The sequence below is a fragment of the Homarus americanus genome, unplaced genomic scaffold (assembly GCF_018991925.1).
Source record: "Homarus americanus isolate GMGI-L3 unplaced genomic scaffold, GMGI_Hamer_2.0 scaffold52512, whole genome shotgun sequence".
Classification (NCBI taxonomy): domain Eukaryota; kingdom Metazoa; phylum Arthropoda; class Malacostraca; order Decapoda; family Nephropidae; genus Homarus; species Homarus americanus.
The window spans coordinates 2774203-2796762 of record NW_024735442.1 but is presented as its reverse complement, the minus strand read 5'-3'; the positions used below and the strand labels follow the sequence as shown (position 1 = coordinate 2796762).

Sequence of the window (22560 nt, the reverse complement as noted above, 5' to 3'; positions counted from 1 at the left end):
TCTGTCTGTCTGTGAGTCTGTTCCAGCCATAGCTCCAAAAGACTGTGCAGCTTGGAATTACTATTGACCACAGACCACTGGATGATGAGGACAAGAAACAAAAATCTCTCCCAACTGAGATATCGTAAACTATGGCAGTCAAGGTTATACAGTACTGTCACCTCAGATAGTCCGTGTCCTCGGCAATCAGAATGAGCCGCTGGAGTGAACCCTGTGAGTCCTCTGGTTCAGTTTTAATTTTCAACCCATAGATGGAGCTTCTTACAGCTCGAGTTAAATAACACGGTGCCTAGTATAGTTGCCAGGAGTGTCCCGATTAACACGTGGAGCTGATCATGCCTGGTGACTTTATACTCAAATTACTCATGTGAGAGCAAGACTAAGTTAAAATAGAAACATATTATTAGGAGATCAATGCTGTAGAAAATAATATTTGGTTACTTATCATGAAATGTAAAGAGAAACGTTACCACGTAAGTCTCCACATTATATAGGGCAGTGGTGGGCAGCCCAGTTAGTCAGTGGGCCTCATAAGTGACCCTCCCTCACCTCAGTGGGCCACATAAGTGACCCTCCCTCACCTCAGTGGGCCAAATAAGTGGGTCACATCGCTTCTAGATCAACGAAATCGGGTATTTGGTAAATTTAAAGAGATACAATCGAAGTCTCATAGTAATGAGACAGGTTCATTCAGTCCCATGAAGCTCCGACACTTGCTTTGATATGTTCTGTTAGTCGGTATCATAAACTGCGACGGACAGTTTCCTTGTAGCTGTTGTCGCGTTTAGAAGTGTCACAGTCAAGAGTTAAAAAATTGTATCAGTGATGATCTGATTAATTGTGAATACGATCTTAGCGCCGCAACTTATCGTTGGTGGTAGAATATAAATTGGAGAGGTAAGTAGTGGTCAATACGGGCTGTGTTTGTTGCGGTTAATGTGTTAAATATGAGGATGTACTGTACAGTTGTCCACAGTTCCACCAGTGGTTGGTGCGTTCTGTGAGATGTGGCAGTCTGTGTTTGTTCACTTCCTAGTAAAAATCCCGGAATGGCCCTGAGGAACTTCGTAATAGTAGCCAGACTAACGATACTCTGTCTCTGAATTCAAGCATTTCTTGCATTATAGTTTTAATACAGATTACTAAATAAAACGTAATTAGCTCCAACCTGTTATCTCAGTAGCGGTGTTGGTGAGGTGTTGTGACGTAAGGAGAGGGAAAGGTGGAGGGTTCTCTTCGCTGTCGTTAGTAATGTGTCCTCAGTCTGTGAATGAAGGTGTTTTATATGTGGAATAAACCAATGAAACGTTATTGTATCCAGTCTTCTTTATTATGAGGACAACATTCATACTCTACTGGATGTCAAGCCTGAAGCATAACCTAATGTACCATTGCATAAGGAGAAATGTTATTTATATGCGTTTGCTGTGCCAGAATAAGATAGTTTTCATACTCGTGAAATAAATATGCGGGTAATGATAAAGAGGATACAATCGCGTTGTATAAATCACATATGGTAAAGGGGTAAAATGGGCGACATGAAGTACTTCACTCCAAGGTGACCTGATATTAGACTTATATGTAATCGAATCCACTAATACCAAGTTCGGTTTCTGTATAAATCACTCCTTCAGATCCTGCCAATATATAACGCGATACATAGTTAGTGACGACTTTCTCCTTAGTTATTACGAAAAATTTTATACGAGTAAAGCGGGATGGAAGGTTAATCTGAATTTCTTTTCCAGGAAGGTGAAAGTTAACAGCTCCTCGAGGGACTGTAGTACACCACAACACACTCTAGGTATGTCCAAGTCAGTTTTATATATCAAATATCATTGTTTGTTTGTTTTTACTTGCACGGGAATCTTGCGTCTCCGCTAAGTCGCCGTCACCTCCCGTGTTGAAGATCGGGATTACGCTTGTTGTATAAAGTCACTTGGGAAATTTTCTTGATCCAGTGACGTTCTAGATAGTGACTTGCGTATATCATTAATTCAATCAACTTACGGAACTTTGAATTTCTTTATGCCAATATTATGTGATCTTTTAAGTCAATTTCCAATGCAGCATCATGCATCCTCCTACAACTGGCATTTTTTCCAGTGCTTCTTGTGATTACCAAAGCTCGGGTACAGAGTGCATCATAATATGCAAAAGTTAGATTTCATTGTACATTTCGCAATACAGGACTGAATTTAGATTCAGTCAGATGTTAGTTATCCTTCCCCGAACGAGGATGACGTCTCTCAGTTATCTGATTCTTCCTTTAAGATGTCCCTCCAGTTTGTTATGGTCTTCCACTTTCATACACTGGTGGTTATTTGAAGGAAACACAATAATCTTATTTTCATATCGTGTTTTTTTTTTCAAATAAAATATATCGTAGTAAAATATGGTGCTCCCTGACAGGTAGCACGAATTGTTCTCCGAAGTTGTCTTGTTCACCAAAGGCTCTTCAGTGTTCAGGGCCATATCCAAAGACCAAAACTTAAATTGAGTTTTTATTCTGGAATTTGGAAGCCCTTGGCTGCATCCTCTTGAATCTGTCGATTTCTGTTTCCCTGGCTCACCCTCGGGGCACCCCTACTTCACCCCGCATTTTGGGTACCTAACTTTACAGTTGGGCAAAGTGAAGATGGCAGTGTGCAGTACCTAAAACAGGATTAGTTTAAACTCTACCGTACACTGTACTCATTAGTCTTTCAGGTCTACGAGATTCTTTCATAGACGGGGGCGTCGATGTGTTTCTGCTCAGTCAGTTTCTACACATTTTCTATGATAATTTATAGGAGAAAAGGTAACTAAGCTTAATTCTGCGACAATATTATGCAAGGTTATTAGAAAAGTTATACTGCATATGTTTTCGTCTCCGTGACCTGTGTTTACTGTTAAACATGATTAAGTTTAATGAATATTGACGTCTCCAAGAAGAAGTAAAATTTGTGAATCTGGTTTAAAATAGTCATTAATAGTCTAAAAAAATAATAATCTGTAACAACTATTTGCGCATGACGGCGTCAGGCAGTAAAGCAGTTCCTGCCGCTGGGTGAGATTTGGCTGGTGGTGGACGACAAGGTGTCACTGAGTTGTTTGTCAATAATTAGTTCATTGTATCTCGTGCTTAAAAGGGTTTCATTGAGCCTTTCAGCTGAGAAATAAGCGCCTCGTGCAGTTACTACGCAGTGTGTAGTATATCCACATTTCAACCCCATCTAACAAAACCGGTCGTATAATAACAGCAACTCGCCCTCAGTACGGTACCTCTTATGGCGCCTTGCCCTCTGTAGCAAGAGCTGGCTAGTATATGACTCCTGTCTCTAATCACCAGACAGTTTTAATTGCAGCAGGTTATGTATGAATGAAATTGGCACTTTATCTACAGCCTCTGACACGGCCCAAGGAACCTCAATTTTCATATAAGAAGGATTGTGGGAGTATTAGAACACGTCACACACCAAAGAAGACGGAGCAGGGATAACTAGTGAAATTTTGCTCTTCATGATTTGTCGCATTCCGCTTGTACTTTTTGCTTCTTAAAATAAGGCAAATGTCTATAGAATCTAGGAGATACAATATTACACCCTTGGAAATGATATTGATGATCTTTTTGCACTAGCAATTTTTCCTATACCTATTGTTAAGTATCAATAATTTTACCTTAGATAACATGATGTAATATTACAGCCATTGCAGATTATATTATGATTAAAAGAATATTGAAAATATACTACAAGTGAGGCACGATTACAGATAGAAGGAGAGTATTAAGGAGAGAGGTAGAGATGAGAAAAGGGAGGAAAGTGCTGGTGGAAGGGGAGAGAGGAGCAAGGGGGAAACAGTTCAAAATGTTCCAAGTGCTGGTTATTGTCACCAATAAACTCGGGCAGCGTTCTAGAACTTCCAGTGTTCACCAACCCAAGGCGCGGGAGGAGCTGTTGTTTACTTTATCCTCTTCGCCCCCGGTCAGCTTAGTGTGATTGTCTCTAAAACAATAGTTCCCAACCACCTGATTATGAAAGTTAAAAATATTGTGTTGTTGAACTGTGGACGACAAACCTTAAGACACAAAAATATGTGCTGTTGTTTTTTGTGATTTAGTTTTGTCCAAGCCAACCACTTTCAGTGTAGAAGCATGACAGCAATCAACTGTATGCACCATGAACACCTGACAGCTCACAATTTTGTAGCACTCCAACAAGTACATATTATCTTCTGTATATATTATGTAGAGCCTCTCCTCCTCGTGTTTGCCTTTAACCTAGTCAATATTCCTCCCCACTGAAAGTTCTCTTGTACTCTTCAATGGTCTCTGCTGTTTGAAACAGTTCCTCCATTGACTCTCATTCCGCACATCGTAACCCACCACCCCAACCACCACCACTCACCCCTTGCAATCCCCAGCTGCTCCAGGCTACGGTGGCGGATTGTTACTGTTAGCTGCAAATTTTACCATTTCCTCAGTACATCATTATTATATTTTGTCAGGAACACAATGTTTAACTTTAGTCTGCTTCAGAGAATGTTAATCGATAGGAGACGTCTATAATGTATGAACTGCTTCACATTTGTTTTCACCTGAGATTTTGCTTAGATGGGTTTATATATATACAGTATAGTACAGTGTTTACATAACCACACGAAATAGTTGGCGTGTCTTGATTAAACGCCTCAGGTGGGACTCCTTCTGGCTCGCTTGTGATGGCTCGTGTTGTCGAAACGTAAACTCTGTAAGGTCATGGTAGTACTGCAATAGAATTAGAGACGTTCAGTTTGAGAATTAACACAAATTACATCATTATCTAGTGTTATGATGCGTCACGGAGCTTCACCATATTCTCACTGTCGCGGTGGTTTTAAATTAGACAAATTTAGATTTAGGCGCGATATAGGTAAATATTGGTTTGGAAATAGAGTAGTGGATGAATGGAACAAGTTACCAAACATCATCATTAACTCGAATACGCTTGATAGCTTCAAACATAGGTTGGATGGATATATGAGCGATAAGGGTTGGGTGTAAATGGGGCTGCCCAGTAGGGGCCAATAGACCCGCTGCAGTTTCCTCCAATCTTATGTTCTTATGTTAGTAAACAAGGACGGACAGTTAACACAGTCATAAGGTGGTGAGGGTACCCACACACTACCGCCTGCCCACGCACCACCGCCTGCCCACGCACCACCGCCTACCCACGCACCACCGCCTACCCACGCACCACCACCTACCCACGCACCACCACCTACCCACAACCTTGTATACCCACACACTACCCACAACACTTGACACACCTCTGCCACCTTCTGAATGACACAATATATATCCTACATTATCCAGCAACTCACTTAAGTATCATTGCAGTAAATATATCACTAATCTGTCACAGAAACTGGAGGCCGACGCAACCTAACTCGGCTTATTTATACCAGTAATGACTACATAAAACTCAAGTAGACCACGAGTAGTGTATACATCTTGCCACAGTACCATTGCTGAAGTTGAATTTTAGTGTTGAAGTACTTTGAGGGGGCGGAGGCTCCTTGGCCCACTACCGAAGCCTGGACTCAGTTCAGCGTGAAATGGATGAAGACGATTCACAACACACTCACCACGAGCCTCTGTACTCATCTCCCCCGCGGCCAAGTTACATGACGTCTTCTACCCTCACACACCCCTGAGGTAGAGCTACATGACCCTCACACACCCCTGAGGTAGAGCTACATGACCCTCGCACACCCCTGAGGTAGAGCTACATGACCCTCACACACTCCTGAGGTAGAGCTACATGACCCTCACACACCCCTGAGGGGGCCACATGACCCTGCACACCCCTGAGGTGGGCTCACACCCTCACACACCCCTGAGGTAGAGCTACATGACCTCACACACCCCTCATGACACACCCCTGAGGTAGAGCCATGACCCACACACCTGAGGTAGAGCTACAACCCCACACACCCTGAGGTGAGCTACATGACCCTCACACACCCCCTGAGGTGGGCTACAGCTAGGTGACATGCACACCCCTCACACACCCCTGAGGTAGCCACATGACCCTCACACACCCCTGAGGTAGAGCTACTGACACACCCCAGTGCCCCTGGTATGGGTTGCACACCCCTGAGGTAGGTCACACCCCTGGTGACCATGACCCTCACACACCCCTGAGGTAGAGCTACATGACCCTCACACACCCCTGAGGTAGAGCCACATGACCCCACACACCCCTGAGGTAGCGCTACATGACCTCACACACCCCTGGTAGGCCACATGACTCTCACACACCCCTAAGGTAGCGCATGACTCACACACCCCCTGAGGTAGACATGACCCACACACCCCTGAGGTAGAGCCACATGACCTCCACACACACCCCTGAGGTACATGACCACACACCCTGCCACATGACCACACACCCCTGAGGTAGAGCCATGACTCACACACCCCTGAGGAGGCTACATGACTCACACACCCCTAGGTAGAGCTACATGACCCTCACACACCCTGAGTCATGACCACACACCCCTGAGGTAGAGCACATGACCTCACACACCCCTGAGGTCAGCCACATGACCCTCACACACCCCTGAGGTAGAGCTACATGACTTCTCACACCCCCTGAGGTAGAGCATGCTAGACACATGACCCTGCACACCCCTGAGGTAGAGCTACATGACTCACACACCCCTGAGGTAGATGACCTCACACACCCCCCTCACACACCCCCTGAGGTAGAGCTACATGACTCTCTTGGACCTCACACCCCCTGAGGTAGAGCTACATGACCCACACCCCTGAGGTAGAGCTACATGACCCTCACACACCCCTGAGGTAGAGCTACATGACCCTCACACACCCCTGAGGTAGAGCCTACATGACCTCACACACCCCTGAGGTAGAGCTACACATGACCTCACACACCCCTGAGGTAGAGCTACATGACCCCACACACCCCTGAGGTAGAGCTACATGACCTCACACACCCCTGAGGCAGAGCCACGACCTCACACACCCCCTGAGGTGGGAGCCACATGACCCCACACACCCCTGAGGTAGAGCCACATGACTCACACACCCCTGAGGTAGAGCTACACATGACCTCACACACCCCTGCTACATGGCCCTCACACACCCCTGAGGTAGAGCCACATGACCTCACACACCCCTGAGGTAGAGCTACATGACCCCACACACCCCCTGAGGTAGAGCACACACGACTCACACACCCCTCATGACCTCACACACCCCTGAGGTATGACCCTCGCACACCCCCTACATGACACACACCCCTGAGGTAGAGTGACCCCTACTACATGACCCTCTCACACACCCCTGAGGTAGAGCCACATGACCCTCACACACCCCTGAGGTAGAGCATACCCCTGAGGTAGAGCTACATGACCTGCACACCCCCTGAGGCACACCCCAGGTGACCCACACACCCCTGAGGTAGGCTACACACCCCTACATGACACCCCTGAGGTAGAGCCACATGACCCCACACACCCCTGAGGTAGAGCTACATGACCACACACCCCTGAGGTAGAGGCCACATGGCCACACACACCCCCTGAGGTAGAGATGGCACACCCCTCCCACACACCCCTGAGGTAGAGCTACATGACCCCACACACCCCCTAGATGACCCTCACACACACCCCTGAGGTAGAGCACATGACACACACACCCCCTGAGGTACACCTACACCCTGACCCCTAGAGCCACATGACCTCCCCCTGAGGTAGAGCCACATGACCTCACACCCTAGAGCCACATGACCCTCGCACACCCCTGAGGTAGACACTCACACACACCCCTGAGGTAGAGCTACATGACCTCACACACCCCTGAGGTAGAGCCACATGACCCCACACACCCCTGAGGTAGAGCACACCCCTGAGGTAGAACTACATGACTCACACACCCCTGAGGTAGAGCTACATGACCCTCACACACCCCTGAGGTAGAGCCACATGACCCCGCACACCCTGGAGGTAGAACTACATGACCTCACACACCCCTAGAGCCACATGACCTCGCACACCCCTGAGGCAGAACTACATGACACACACACCCCTGAGGTAGAGCCACATGACCCCACACACCCCTGAGGTAGAGCTACATGACCTCACACACCCCTAAGATAGAGCCACATGACCCTCACACACCCCTGAGGTAGAGCTACATGACCCTCACACACCCCTGAGGTAGAGCTACATGACCCTCGCACACCCCTAAGGTAGAGCTACATGACCCTCGCACACCCCTGAGGTAGAGCTACATGACTCTCACACACCCCTGAGGTAGAGCTACATGACCCTCACACTCCCCTGAGGTAGAGCTAAATGACCCTCCACAGCTCACTAGTAGCCCGCGGGATAATATCACTGTAACCCTAGGAAGTGTTTACCATAATACAAAACACCAAAACTCGGGAGAGAAAAAAAAACGAGAAACCGAGACAAAACGTTTTTCTTTCAATACGATGAAGCAGCTTAACACTTTGTTGGTGTAGGACTTGTGATTAGGTTTTATATTTTCCTTGACTTGCACTCGTGATGAAACCATGCGAGGTAATACATTCGTAACAGCGTAATTGAAGCTCGTCTGCGACAAATGACAAAATTGATCTACTTATGGAGTCTTGTGAGTAGGTCGGTGTTCCTTAGTGTCAACACCTTCGTGCTATCATCTACACTGTCTCAATTGTTGTTGTTTTATAATGCTTTTTTTGTGTTTTGTGTCACGTCTGAAAGTGTTTTATTTCGCTGAGGCTTTGTTATATACATGTTCAGGTGTTCGTGGTGGGATGACCAGGGGAGACTTGTGAAAGCCAGGGAGCTATACAGTCCCATTTCACCACAACATTCAGTAATTATGATAAGATAGTAAATACATAAAGAAACATAAGAACAAACCAGTAACTTCATGAAATATTGAATTGTGCAAGGGATTACGACCTCAAAGAAAGACCTGATTAGACTGAGCCACGCTACAACAGGTGATCTAATATTGAGGTACCCTGTAGACCAATATAATATAGTCGTACTAAAAAATTCCTATTATTATTATTAGTCTACTACATCATTTCATCTCTTCACTCGTCAACCTCACATCTGACCTCCGTCCTCTCCTTCCTCCAGCCAGTCATCCTTCCTGCATAGCGTTAGAGCATCTGTTACCATCCACACGACAGACATAAACTTTTCCTCTTTTTCCAGCTCATGTTTTCCAGGACGTCTTCTCTTCCTCTTGAGTTAGATATTAATACGAACTCTGACGATTTACCCGAGTATCCTACGCAGACAATCCATCTAAAAGACTCGGGGACCCCATCTATTGACTCGAGGAAATACGATAGCTTACATAAGCACCAGAAAGGAAATGGTCAAGTATCATATGAACAATTGTGCTTCATCCTGGCTGTCTGGGCTTACAGTATAATTACAAGGTCAAGCCTGTATGGGGCACTACCTGGTTATCACTGGGAGGAAGTGTGATCGGCTGACGGACTATGCTCGGTAAAGGGGATGGAGGCGGGCGGCGTAATACTGGGGGTCCGGTATAAAAGTCTTCCCCGTGTGTTTGAGGTACAATACTGAAGGTTACGTCATACGCCACTACACCATCACCACCACAGCTCCATCATGAACATAAATACACAACACTGGAGATCTGGTCATAAGGTAAAACTGATGCGTTATTGTTTCGTTTTGTTTTTGTTTTTTGAGGAAATTAACTTTTCTGTAGTTGCTATCAAATACGAAATTTAGATAGAGTTGGTGTTGTTTTCATTGTCATCTTAAATATACGCGTTCATCTAATTATGGGACTTGATGATATGATGTCTTTATCGCAGTCAAGAAAAATAATTTTAGAGAAAAAACAAGAGTAACGTTCACACAGTATTTCAGTTTTCATTTATAGGCTTCACAATCTCACACTCACGCAGGAGCTCTGGACGCGCGTACACCTATGTGCGCACGTGTGTGTGTGTGTATGTGTGTGTATGGCGAGTACAAAATTACTTCAGAGGACAAACGAGCACGAGAGATAACACCTAATATAAGGACAGCAGACAATATATATATATAATATATAATATTAGTGTTCGAAATGCATTTACAGAAACGTAAATGGTTTTGTAGTGGACGTCTCCCCTACAACTGCCTACAACTGCGTAGCCACAGCCACCACCTGCTACCATCCTCCCTAGCAACCAACCAGATGTTACCGTATCTTAGCAACGGAACTAGTGACCGGCGACTTCTCGGGTTTTCCCAACATGACTCATAGCGGCTGCTGGGTATATAAGCTCTGTCTCTCCATTGAGATTCATTCTGACCATTCTTCTTAAACAAGCAACACCTCCTCCTCCGCCGCTGCCTGGCTGCCTTCGCTTCTCCTCGCCTGCCTGGCGGTCCTCGCTCCCGCTAGTGAGCATGGCGACCCACCAGCTGTCCTTCTCTGAGCTTCCTCACCAACCAACTCTCATTCTGCCCATCTTCCTGAACAAGCACCTCCAGCACCAGACTGTCTATCATATAACTTATATTATATAAGAAAACCACATTAGAGTTTCCTTCCATCCTGAGTGCTAGACAACATTAATATCTCGATACCCCTACAATGGTGACTCCCGGAGATTAGCACTCACACAGGATGGAGGAGACACTGATCACGCTCCCAGTCTTCAAGCAGACACCGGCTCCTCTTCCTGCCCCAAGCACCACATCCTACGACCCCAGCACACCCGTCCTGCCTCAGACGCTGACCCAGGCCCACACACCCCAGCAGGCGCATCTGACGACTCAGTACCTGCCGTGAGGGAAGCACACAACATCCATCGCCTCCACACCCCCTCTTTTCTCCCTCAGGTACTCCCTGCTAATGTCCTGCACCCTGCTGCTGTCGTGGACCCAGCTGCTGTCACGAGCCCTAATCCGCTTCTGCTGACGCAGCCCCTGCTCCTGACCCAGGCCCACACACACCCCAGCAGGCGCATCTGACGACCCTGTACCTGTCGTGAGGGAAGCACAACATTCATCGCCTCCACACACCCTTTTTCTCCCTTCTCCCACAGATAGTGTGTATCTAGACAGTTGTATTTCAGCGATCGGCTCATCACGCCATCGCCGTTGTCTCACATGAGGCATGCACCGCCCGGTCTGCCTCACATGTGCTAAGCAACTCTACAGACAACAAGTCTCCTACACCGCCTGGAGGGAAGGGGGAGTATTGTAGTGGACGTCTCCCCTACAACTGCCTACAACTGCGTAGCCACAGCCACCACCTGCTACCGCCTTCCCTAGCAACCAACCAGATGTTACCGTATCCTAGCAACGAAACTAGGAACCGGCGACTTCTCGGGTTTTCCCAACATGACTCATAGCGGCTGCTGGGTATATACGCTCTGTCTCTCCATTGAGATTCATTCTGACCATTCTTCTTGAACAAGCAACACCTCCTCCGCCGCCGCTGCCTGGCTGCCTTCGCTTCTCCTCGCCTGCCTGGCGGTCCTCGCTCCCGCCAGCGAGCATGGCGACCCACCAGCTGTCCTTCTCTGAGCTTCCTCACCAACCAACTCTCATTCTGCCCATCTTCCTGAACAAGCAACACCTCCTCCAGCAAGCTCCACGCTGTCACCATTTATTCAACCAGGAGGCCAGCAACAGGCAACATCTTCTCTAACGAAGCTCCTGCACATCTACCTCCTACAACACGCTACTCACCGAACGCTTCTATTGAGCAGCCCCCCTACCACACGGCACCTCCAGCACCAGACTGTCTATCATATAACTTATATTATATAAGAAAACCACATTAGAGTTTCCTTCCATCCTGAGTGCTAGACAACATTAATATCTCGATACCCCTACAGTTTCTTCGTAAAATGAAGTTTAGGACAATTATATAACAAACTGAGAAGAAAAAACAAACGTCACGTAACTCTCACGCCTCCACTCCCCTCCAACTCTCTCTCTTTCATCACTTGTTTATCTCCTCTCTTAGCGTGAGAGGCCAAGCAGGTATGAGAATAAGTAAGAGGAAGTAAGAGGTAAGGCGGAGGTAAAAAAGAAAGTAGATAAGACCACCATTACCGCGGCATTATTTATATAAGTTTTATATTATTCGTCTACTTGCCAAGATGTCTTGAGTCGCGTGGTACTTTGACTCGAGTGTTGGAGCTTTCGTTAACGTAGGTCAATAAACGGTTAGAGTTAGACCCTTTACAAATTAAGTCTCTTGGGTGGGTACGGTGTTGAAGGCGAACTAGAGCGTATTGGACAACTTTCAACTAATTATTTTACTGTCGCTGTTGTTCGGGTGAGTCATCGGTTCAACTCCTTGGTGTGAACTGATCATCAACCAGACGTGCTTGGTGATAATAGCGCTGATTTTCACTCGTACTGACTGAGCTTATTATTTCTCTTCCCAGAAACATGTCCTTACTTTTATCCTCTTCGCCACCGATCGGCTCGTTAGCCGCTTGTGGAAGTCCTGACCTAAAAAGACAGATAATGAAAGATAAATGTTTGATAATGATGTTTGTAATCCGAATGCAGATTTTGAAGATCATAACCTTTATCATACATAAATTATTTAATAATATTCGGTACATTTCCGTTATACCCCTACATAACCTAACCTAAATATTCTAAATACAATTTCCAGCCATAAAACCCATGGTAGGTGACTAGACTGCTTCTCTCACTAAGTTACCATAAAACGTCTCACTCTGGGAGGGAAAATTCCCAGGTGGGACAGTCATTCCTGTCAGTGTCACCTTCCTTAACCGAAGGCTCGACACTTTATATAGGTTCATACCCAAGAAGTGTGCTGGGCAGGTCAGAGTGAGAGACTGTAGCTGGATATTCAATTGTCTTGTATCAAGACAGCGTGTAGTTGACTGGTATATCGGTGACGACCTCGAAATTATGAAAATTAAATAAACGTAAATCCTGAAGACATGCGGCAGACTTGATTGCTTCATTGCCAACCCCGAGATAGTAATACTGACTCGTGGAGGAATAATGATATAAAGAAATTCATAAATTACTTGTAGTAGAAGGTTAATTCTTGTTCTATAGATTAGCCATACAAAAACGATCATTTATACGATAACTGGTCTCGAACAATCACATGACCTGGTATATCAGGTAGCCGGGGGTGAGGTGGAGGGTGTCAAGACGCTCACCAGCTGATGGACAATTCACTTTCAGAGTCGCTCTGACTGCCATGTATTACCTCACTCAGCAAGAGCAACAACAGGCGTTTAACATGCGATTTGTTAAGAAGCCTAACTTTGTTGACATGTCGCCGTCACCGTAGTTGTCACCATCGAAAAACCCACACCAAGGTCTTGTCTTCCGTGACAGTCGTCGTAGGCGAGATGAAAACCTTGAAAGAAAAAGATCAAGAGAAAGACTTTTTTTACTTTTGTCTTCTTCGCCACTGATCGGCCTGTTAGCCGCTTGGGCGGTTGGTAACATCTCTTGTTACGCATTATTGGCAAGTACTGGGCATGCATTGACTCGTTAATGTATCTGAACTTGGTCTAGTGTTCGTTAAGTCTGGTTTTGAAAGAGCTCACACTCGGTACCGTCACAACACTCTCGGGCAGGTTGTTCTAAAGTTCACAATTCTCACTCCGAAAGAGTTTGCACTCACACTGATCTGGACTTGAGGTTTTTTCAACCCTTGAACTGTGATCTCTTGTGGGGCGGGCGTCCGCCAGTTCCAAGTAAGGACACTTGACAGAGTAATGTCCTTTGAGAAGTTTATACACTTCAGTTAGATAACCCCTTGCCTGTCTGTAGTATAAGCTAGGCAGTTGCAGGCGTTCTAATCTCTCTGGATAACTGAGATGCCGGAGTGCAGGCACCAGTCTGGTGGCCCTCCTTTGGACATTTTCAAGCAACTGACAGTCCCTAACATATCTCGGAGACCAGACGGGGTGACATTACTCCAGACAGGAAAGCACCTCACTCTTGAAGCTCGTGGTACCTGTCCCCAGCACCCCTATATTACCGTCTCCCCTATATTACCGTCTCCCCTATATTACCGTCTCCCCTATATTATCGTCTCCCCTATATTATCGTCTCCCCTATATTACCGTCTCCCCTATATTACCGTCTCCACTATATTACTGTCTCCCCGGCACCCCAGCATGAGGGAGATCGCCATACACTATACAAGTGATTCAGCACATATATAGACACTGCAGATAAACTTTGTACATAGAGAGTGTCGGTACCTAGACAGTACAGGTACACTAAACAGGATGGCAATTCAACCAAGGACAGCCAGCGTCACCATCAGAATTCCAGTGAGTTTCCCTAGTGGCTCTGATGTCCCTAGGCTGTCCATCCATTACCCTGGCTAGTCCCTTCTTCCGCCATAGCCCTGGGACAATTACAAAACTGGCGACGGTGTATATAAGAGCAGACGCGCACTGACAGCCACACAACTCTCGCTCTCGGCCCGTCGTCGCCTTCTACTCCTCTTCCCACCAGGACTTTGCCTCCACCGAGTCTTCTGCCACAACCTTGAGTGATCGACCAGCTAAAACTTTGGTCCTTCCCGTGTGAGGACCTTCAGGATCTTCCCATTTATGATGACAAAGATCACGAGGAATATAATATTTGCCGGTAAAGTATTCTAATGTTACATTATTAACTATTTAAGTATTATGTAGGAATAACAATTTTATTTACATCACGTTCTATATAAGCCAGTGAGGGGTATAAGTGTATATATAAGAATGATGGATAAGTAGTCATAGTAGTGCATCCATAAACATAATCATCAATGTCAGTGTTATGTAGTACACAGTTAAAATCAAACACCATTTACAGGTTGGCATCATCTAAGGCTTAGGAAGATCAGTTGGGACAAGTAGACAATTAACTAAACTATCAGTCAGCGTCATCAACCTACATGTTTAACACTGAACAGTCTCCCCAAACACTTTCTCGGTTGTGTAGTAACAGAGATGGTCAGTACAGAGTCTTTGCTTTATGGCGGACATTCACTGTCTTAACAAAAAATCACCACATTTACTCAATATAGAGGTCAATCTACATCAGCTTCTCAAACTGCGAGTAGATGATAATACTTGTTTACTTCAGTGGATTGAAAAACCAAATACCAGTCACCTAAAATAATAAATGAGCTGATCAGCCTGATGGGCAACCAGCTTCTTCGCCAGGTCCTCCGTGACATTAACGATGCCAAGTCATTGCTGATAAGACGAGGGACAATGCTAATGCTAAGCAATTAGGGATATACATCAGCAATTGCTTAGTTCATGAGAGCCTCATTGGACTAGCACAGGTTCCAAAACTGATGCTGAAACTCTTACATTTACCCTAATTTACGCCCTCGTGTTACCCCTCAGTCAAGCTAATGTAGGGGCATCCAATATGCCTGGTCCAAAGAGTGGTGTAGCTGCATGCATTCTTAAGGAAGAACCAGCCACCCTTCCTGTTCACTGCCCTGGCACATTGCATAAATCTATGTCTCCAGGATGCAAATCGTCAAAACACTTTAGTCAGAGGTGTCCTGGATCTGGTGTTTGAGTTAGTTGGCCTAATCAAATTTTCCCCAAAGTGGGGACATCATTTTTCATCACTTCAGGAGGAGTAATCTCAGAACAGTCCAAACCTAAAGCTACTGTGTACATCCAGGTGGACATGCCGCAACTCTTTCAAATACACTCTGCTTGAAAATTATAATATTCTACTAGTAACTCTGAAGAAATCAATGCAATGTGCAAAGATGAGTAGGGCAGGAAGGCTTGTGGTTTCCATTTCCTGGTGGAGAAGTTTTCCACATTTGTTGGCTTAAAGATGGCACACCTGGCCTTCAGTGCTTCAGAGCATTATCATTTACTTTGCAAGGAAAGAACACAACCGCCCAAGATGCTTTGGCAAAACCAATCTTGCAAAATCTTTGTATGACAGGCAGAGAGACCCATCTGCATTCCAGGCATTCTTCCAACAAGTTGTATCAGATGCTGAAGGGAAGACAGATCTACACCACTGATTTATACCTGAAAATGACCTGCTATATTTTCTTTATTTCGTAAGGCCGTATTAATATGCTATGCAATTCCCTCTTGTGCTCGTTGTCCACATAATCAAGACTTTCGACATTGTTAGCCTTTCCATGTTTGTGTTATGCGAAAAAAAATTCCTAAATGTAATACGGGTAAGTTCCTGATATCCTGAACCTTAGATAAAGTGTTCATTCACTTCCGGTTTTTATGTTCACACTGATGGAATTTCTCTCCTCAAGACTGGGTTTGGTAAGGAATCTATGATGGACAGTTTAGTGTAGATACAAGATCTGTTTCCATAAGGGTGAAGCTGGCGAGGATTAAAGCTTGGCAGAGAAACATATTTATACCAGTCAGTTAATCCATGATTCACCTGCAATATTCCAGTTCCCTCTCTTGGTCAAGCCTTAAATCGAAAGTAGGTTGATGTGAGTGTCGAGTGAAGGTGGCCTTTTAAATTAATTTATTCAGGAAGTTAAACAGGTCAGTGTTAACGAAATGTGCAGAGTAAACATACTGTGTCTTACAAATGAAGCAATCGGAAATTCTTGCCTGCAATATCAAGTTGTGGCAATGATAACCTGTGGATTTACCTAAGCACAACATGTGCTTACACAACAGCTGTGTAAGTAATATTTCCTAGGTGTTGAGGTGATCAGATTTCAGAGTTTGTAAACAAACTCCTGAAGGTGACATATAAATACCCTTCCCCATTTAACTTTTCGAGATAATTTGTTAATTTTATTTCATTGAAACTAGATTTTTTTGTCTTTTGCTTTTCTTAAACCGAGGAAGTCTACTTTCCTCAGTTCATCTTGGGAACTATGCAGGTTGGACAGTTGCTTCTTATGTTAAGGTTCGTGATGGTGGTGTAGGGGCATCGAGATATCAATGTTGTCTAGCACTCAGGATGGAAGGAAACTCTAATGTGGTTTTCTTGTATATTATATGATATATGATAGACAGTCTGGTGCTGGAGGTGCAGAATGAGAGTCGGTTGGTGAGGAAGCTCAGAGAAGGACAGCTGGTGGGTCGCCATGCTCGCTGGCGGGAGCGAGGACCGCCAGGCAGGCGAGGACATGCGAGGGGCCGCCAGGCAGCGGCGGAGGAGGAGGTGTTGCTTGTTCAAGAAGAATGGTCAGAATGAATCTCAATGGAGAGACAGAGCTTATATACCCAGCAGCAGCCGCTATGAGTCATGTTGGGAAAACCCGAGAAGTCGCCGGTGAATAGTTTCGTTGCTAGGCAACGGCACGTTGGAATGTGATAGCAGGTGGTGACTGCTACGCAGTTTGTAGGGGAGACGTCCACTACAGTGGGCTGGTAATAGGAAACTCGTATACCTTACTCAGATTTACATTGTAATTACTGTATACACTAATCTCATTACACGAAATTCCGTCATTAATTTCCCATCACTGTACTCTGTTGTTTATTCTTTTCTAGTGTTGAACAAAATGTTTACATCTCGGTATTTTTCTCAACAGCTTTGATAGGCATCTCTTCGGCACAACAGAAAACTTACCTGGCCCCAACACACAGCTACAATGTTAACGGAGGCAATGATAATATTGGAAACAAAGAATACAATTATGGTGATTATAGTAATGGATATAACAATAACGGAATTAATAACAGTAATAACAATGGAAATATAGTCAGCAATGGCGACAGGGGATTTTATTTTAAAGCAGACACAAATTTTAATGGAAACAATAATGGCAACGAGAGTAGTGATTTCACCACTGAAAACGAATTTGAAGTTTACACAAATGTTAACGAAGTAAATGGCAACGAAATTAACGATGCTGAATATATTGAATTTAATGAAGACGGGATTGGAGATTTCACCGATGGAAGTGGCAATGGAGATTTCACCGATGGAAGTGGCAGTGATGATTTCACTGATGCAAGTGGCAGTGATGATTTCACTGATGGAAGTGGCAATGGTGATTTCACTGATGGAAGTGGCAATGGTGATTTCACTGATGGAAGTGGCAATGGTGATTTTTATGATGGCAGTGAAAATGAAAATGACTATGATGATTTCAACGATGTAGACAGCACTGGTGATTACTACACTGGTACTGGTGATAATCTCCTGGACTCTTGCTGTGACAATACTATGGGTGGAGGCGTTCCCGGGGAGGACTACCCGACTCTGGTTTCAGTTCCTGAAACTGGGTTCACCTGCAAGGGACGTTTACCTGGATACTATGCTGACACTGCCCCCGAGGCCGGCTGTCAGGTGAGTTATGTCAACCAAGTTCCTTGTATTTCCACACTTAGGGTTTGTGATAAGTGACTCATTCTCTTAAAGCCCAGGTAAACATTGTCTACTGTGGAGTTATTTTGACCATTTTCTTTTCACTTTTAAGATAATGGAAAGTAACAGTCAAGTTCACTTATCATTTCTTAAGTGTTTATAGTTATATAATAATAAGTAAATGAATAACAATTAATCAACTTTTTACCACAAATAAATACAGTATAGTACTGTTATACCCTCCCCTACTCTGAGATTGTTCCCTATTTCATGTTACAACCTTTAGCCAATTACTATTATTATTTTGTTTCACTTGTGTCAGTGTCGTCAAGCTGAACACTAACAGTCGCCACAACACCACCACGAGTGTATAATGTTGTCTTTGGGAAAATGACTTGTGTACGACCTTGTTCAAGAGGTTCAATATCCTGGGTTGTTAGTTGATTGTTGGAGTTAGAATCTATTCATATTTTTGCTGCTTAAAATTTGTGAAAGATACTGAACAAATTTTGTTTGTCATTTTGTTTGTAACTTGAGATTAATTCTAGCTTGAGATTCATTAGTGACCCACATGCTATTGTTCACTCTTACCCCACCTGATCATCCTCCCTGTGACATGTTAGTCAACCAGATGACCCTCGTGTTGAACAGTCCCAACCACTACAGCTGTGTCTTTGTCTCTTGTCCTCGACAGGTGTTCTACATATGTCAAGCAGATGGTAGGATGAACTCGTTCCTGTGTCCCAACAGCACCATCTTCAATCAACCATACTTTATCTGTGACTGGTGGTACAACGTTAACTGCTCTATCGCTGAACAGTTCTATGATCTCAATGCTCTGATTGGAGAGTCCAACAGCAATGGGAATGGATACTCAAATGACAGTGGAATTGGGTATATCAACAGCATTGGATTTAACACTGGCATCGACAACGGAAATGGTCACACTTTCGCTCCTGATAACGGAACTGAGATCATAAACGGAGATGAAAATAGTCATTCAAATGAAAACAGGAACAGCTATGATGTCACTGATAGTAACGATGTCACCGCCAGTAACGGAAATGACAATGAAGGTGACGGCAACAATAACGAGAACATCTACACAAACAGTGCGAGCAACGTAGATGGAAGTGTCCGTGGAATTAACGAGGAAGTCACAAGTGGCAATGGGAATGGTTACTCAGATGGCAATGGAAATAGCAATGACATTGGTAATAAAAATAGTAACAGTAATGGAAATGGTAGTGAAAATACCTACGATGCCAGAAATGGTTATGGAAATGAAAATACATATGATAACAGTAGTGGAAATGGCAATGGTAATGGAAACACTAATGAACATGGTAGTGGAAAAGTCACCATTAATGGAAGTGACATAACCAATGGAAATCGTTATATAAATGGCTACAGCAATGGAAATGATGTTAATGGTAGTAGCAATGATGATGATAATGAAATTAACTACCCCATTGGAAACAGAAATGATGTGTATGGTAATGATGGGAGTAATGGGAATGAAAATGGATATGCCATAAGCTTTGACAACAGTGATAATGGTAATGACTCTTACAATGTTAATGGAATCAATAGTAATGGCAACAATAATGGTAACAGTAATGGCAGTGGTAACAGTAATAGCAACAGTAATGGTAGTGATAACAGTAATGGTAACAGTTATGGTAGTGGTAACAGTAATAACAACAGTTATGGTAGTGGTAACAGTAATAGCAACAGTAATGGGAATAGTGATAGCAATAGTGATGGTAGTGGTAACAGCAATAGTAATGGTAATGGTTATAGCAACAGTAATGGTAACCGCAATATCAACAGTAATGGTAACAGCAATACCAACAGTTATGGTAATGATAACAGCAATAGCAACATTAATGGTAGTGGTAACAGTAATAGCAACAGTAATGCCAACAGTAATAGCAACAGTAATGCCAACAGTAATAGCAACAGTAATGGTAACAGTAATAGCAACAGAAATGGGTAATAGCAAACAGTAATAGCAACAGTAATGGTAGTGGTTACAGTAATAGCAACATTAATGGTAACAGTAATAGCAACAGTAGTGGTAACAGTAATAGCAACAGTAATGGTAATGATTACAGTAAGAGCAACAATAATGGTAACAGTAATAGCAATGGTAATGGTTACAGTAATAGCAACAGTAATGATAATGGTTACAGTAATAGCAACAGCAATGGTAGTGGTTACAGTAATAGCAACAGTAATGGTAACAGTAATAGCAACAGTAATGGTAATGATTACAGTAATAGTAACAGCAATGGTAATGGTAACAGTAATAGCAACAGCAATGGTAGTGGTTACAGTAATAGCAACAGTAATGGTAACAGTAATAGCAACAGTAATGGTAATGATTACAGTAATAGCAACAATAATGGTAACAGTAATAGCAACAGCAATGGTAATGGTTACAGTAATAGCAACAGCAATGGTAATGGTTACAGTAATAGCAACAGTAATGGTAGTGGTTACAGTAATAGCAACAGTAATGATAATGGTAACAGTAATGGTAGTGGTTACAGTAATAACAACAGTAATGGTAACAGTTATAGCAACAGTAATGGTAACAGTAATAGCAACAATAATGGTAACAGTAATAGCAACAATAATGGTAACAGTAATAGCAACAATAATGGTAACAGTTATAGCAACAGTAATGGTAACAGTAATAGCAACAATAATGGTAACAGTAATAGCAACAGTAATGGTAACAGTAATAGCAACAGTAATAATAATGATACAGAAAGTAGGAATGATGATTACTATTACTACACTTCTGTTTATGACACATCAAACAGTAATGAAGGAAGAGGAGATGGAAATGGTTACTCTTTTGGTAACAGAATTAGCTACATTAACGGCAATGGTAATAGTAACACATACAGTAATGGCAATGGAAATGACTACACTTTCAGCAATGGGAATAATAATAGCAATGGTAATGGCTTCACTTACAGTAATGGAAATGGTAACAGTAATGGAAATAGCAATGGTAATGGTAACAGTAATAGAAATAGCAATAGTAATGGTAACAGTAATGGTAATGGTAACAGTAATGGAAATAGCAATGGTAATGGTAACAGTATTAGAAATAGCAATAGTAATGGCTTCACTGGTAACAGTAATGGAAATAGTAATGGTAATGGTAACAGTAATGGAAATAGGAATGGTAATGGTAATAGTAATAGTAATAGACATAGCAATAGTAATGGCTTCACTTACAGTAATGGAAATAGCAATGATAATGGTAACAGTAATAGAAATAGCAATAGTAATGGCTTCACTTATGGTAATGGAAATAGCAATGGTAATGGCTTCACTTACAGTAATGGTAATGGAAATAGCAATGGTAATGGTAACAGTAATGGAAATAGCTACACATTTGGTAATGGTAATGCCCAAGGCTATATCTACACCACTCCGCCCTTCCCAAATGGGTTACATCAGATGTCATAGACAAGCTCCTCTCAGCCTACTCTCACAGCCTTCAGTTTCTCATTCAAATTACCGAAGCTGTACTGTATTTGTCTCCACATTCGCTCTCCCTAACAACTGTCTTGTTCAATATACGGCGACCACAAATAAGTCAAGTCACTAACCCTGAGACACTGAGGTGACACTCAACCCCCAGACACAGTGACTTTTTTAACATTTTAGTTTAATTTTGACTTCCCATTTATTAGTTTACTTCTACACATCGGAAAAAATATTTTATTATTCCTTGGTGTTAGCACTGGCATCAATATATGCATCTTTACTATGGTTAGTTCTATTTCTCTTACGGTAAGCTTTGTCATCAATTGTTTGCTATGATTCTAGTGATTTGGATTTCATGTTTCATTTTCTATTTCTTTGCATAAAATATCCGAATTATTGTTATTTTTGTCAAGTTTTGTTTGCTCAAAAACTTCAGATTTTTTCCTTTCTATTTTTTTAAGGCAACTCATGTTATGTTAAGTGTTCCTGGGTATTAATTATCAAATATTTCCCAGCCTGATGCTTCTACGTTTACTATTCAAAACATAATAGACCGGTGACGAAATGTCCGCCCAACGTATTTCATGTAAAGTGACTTATTCATAGACTGTAACTGTTTATATCAAGTCTGGTAATATTTGAGATACAGAACACACTTGTGCCATATGGTTTTTAAATATGCTTGCTCACAGGGTATCATTATTTTTGTACTGTACATTGTATCAT

At 43.4% G+C, this 22560-nt stretch overlaps 2 protein-coding genes across 2 annotated transcripts; both read left to right on the top strand.

The window, feature by feature from the left end:
* The first annotated feature begins 14486 nt into the window (after nucleotides 1–14486).
* On the top strand, nucleotides 14487–20323 carry LOC121870888 (probable serine/threonine-protein kinase clkA). The gene is made up of 3 exons (XM_042372861.1): nucleotides 14487–14649; nucleotides 17546–18306; nucleotides 19019–20323. Exons 1-3 carry the CDS (start codon nucleotides 14613–14615, stop codon nucleotides 20321–20323), a joined length of 2103 nt encoding a protein of 700 aa, XP_042228795.1. The 5' UTR covers nucleotides 14487–14612.
* Nucleotides 20323–22544, top strand: LOC121870887 (probable serine/threonine-protein kinase clkA; the record flags this gene model as incomplete). The annotated part of the gene is made up of 1 exon (XM_042372860.1): nucleotides 20323–22544. A coding segment is annotated over one exon (1491 nt), but the record flags the coding sequence as incomplete, so codon positions are not given.
* Between the last annotated feature and the right edge of the window lie 16 nt (nucleotides 22545–22560).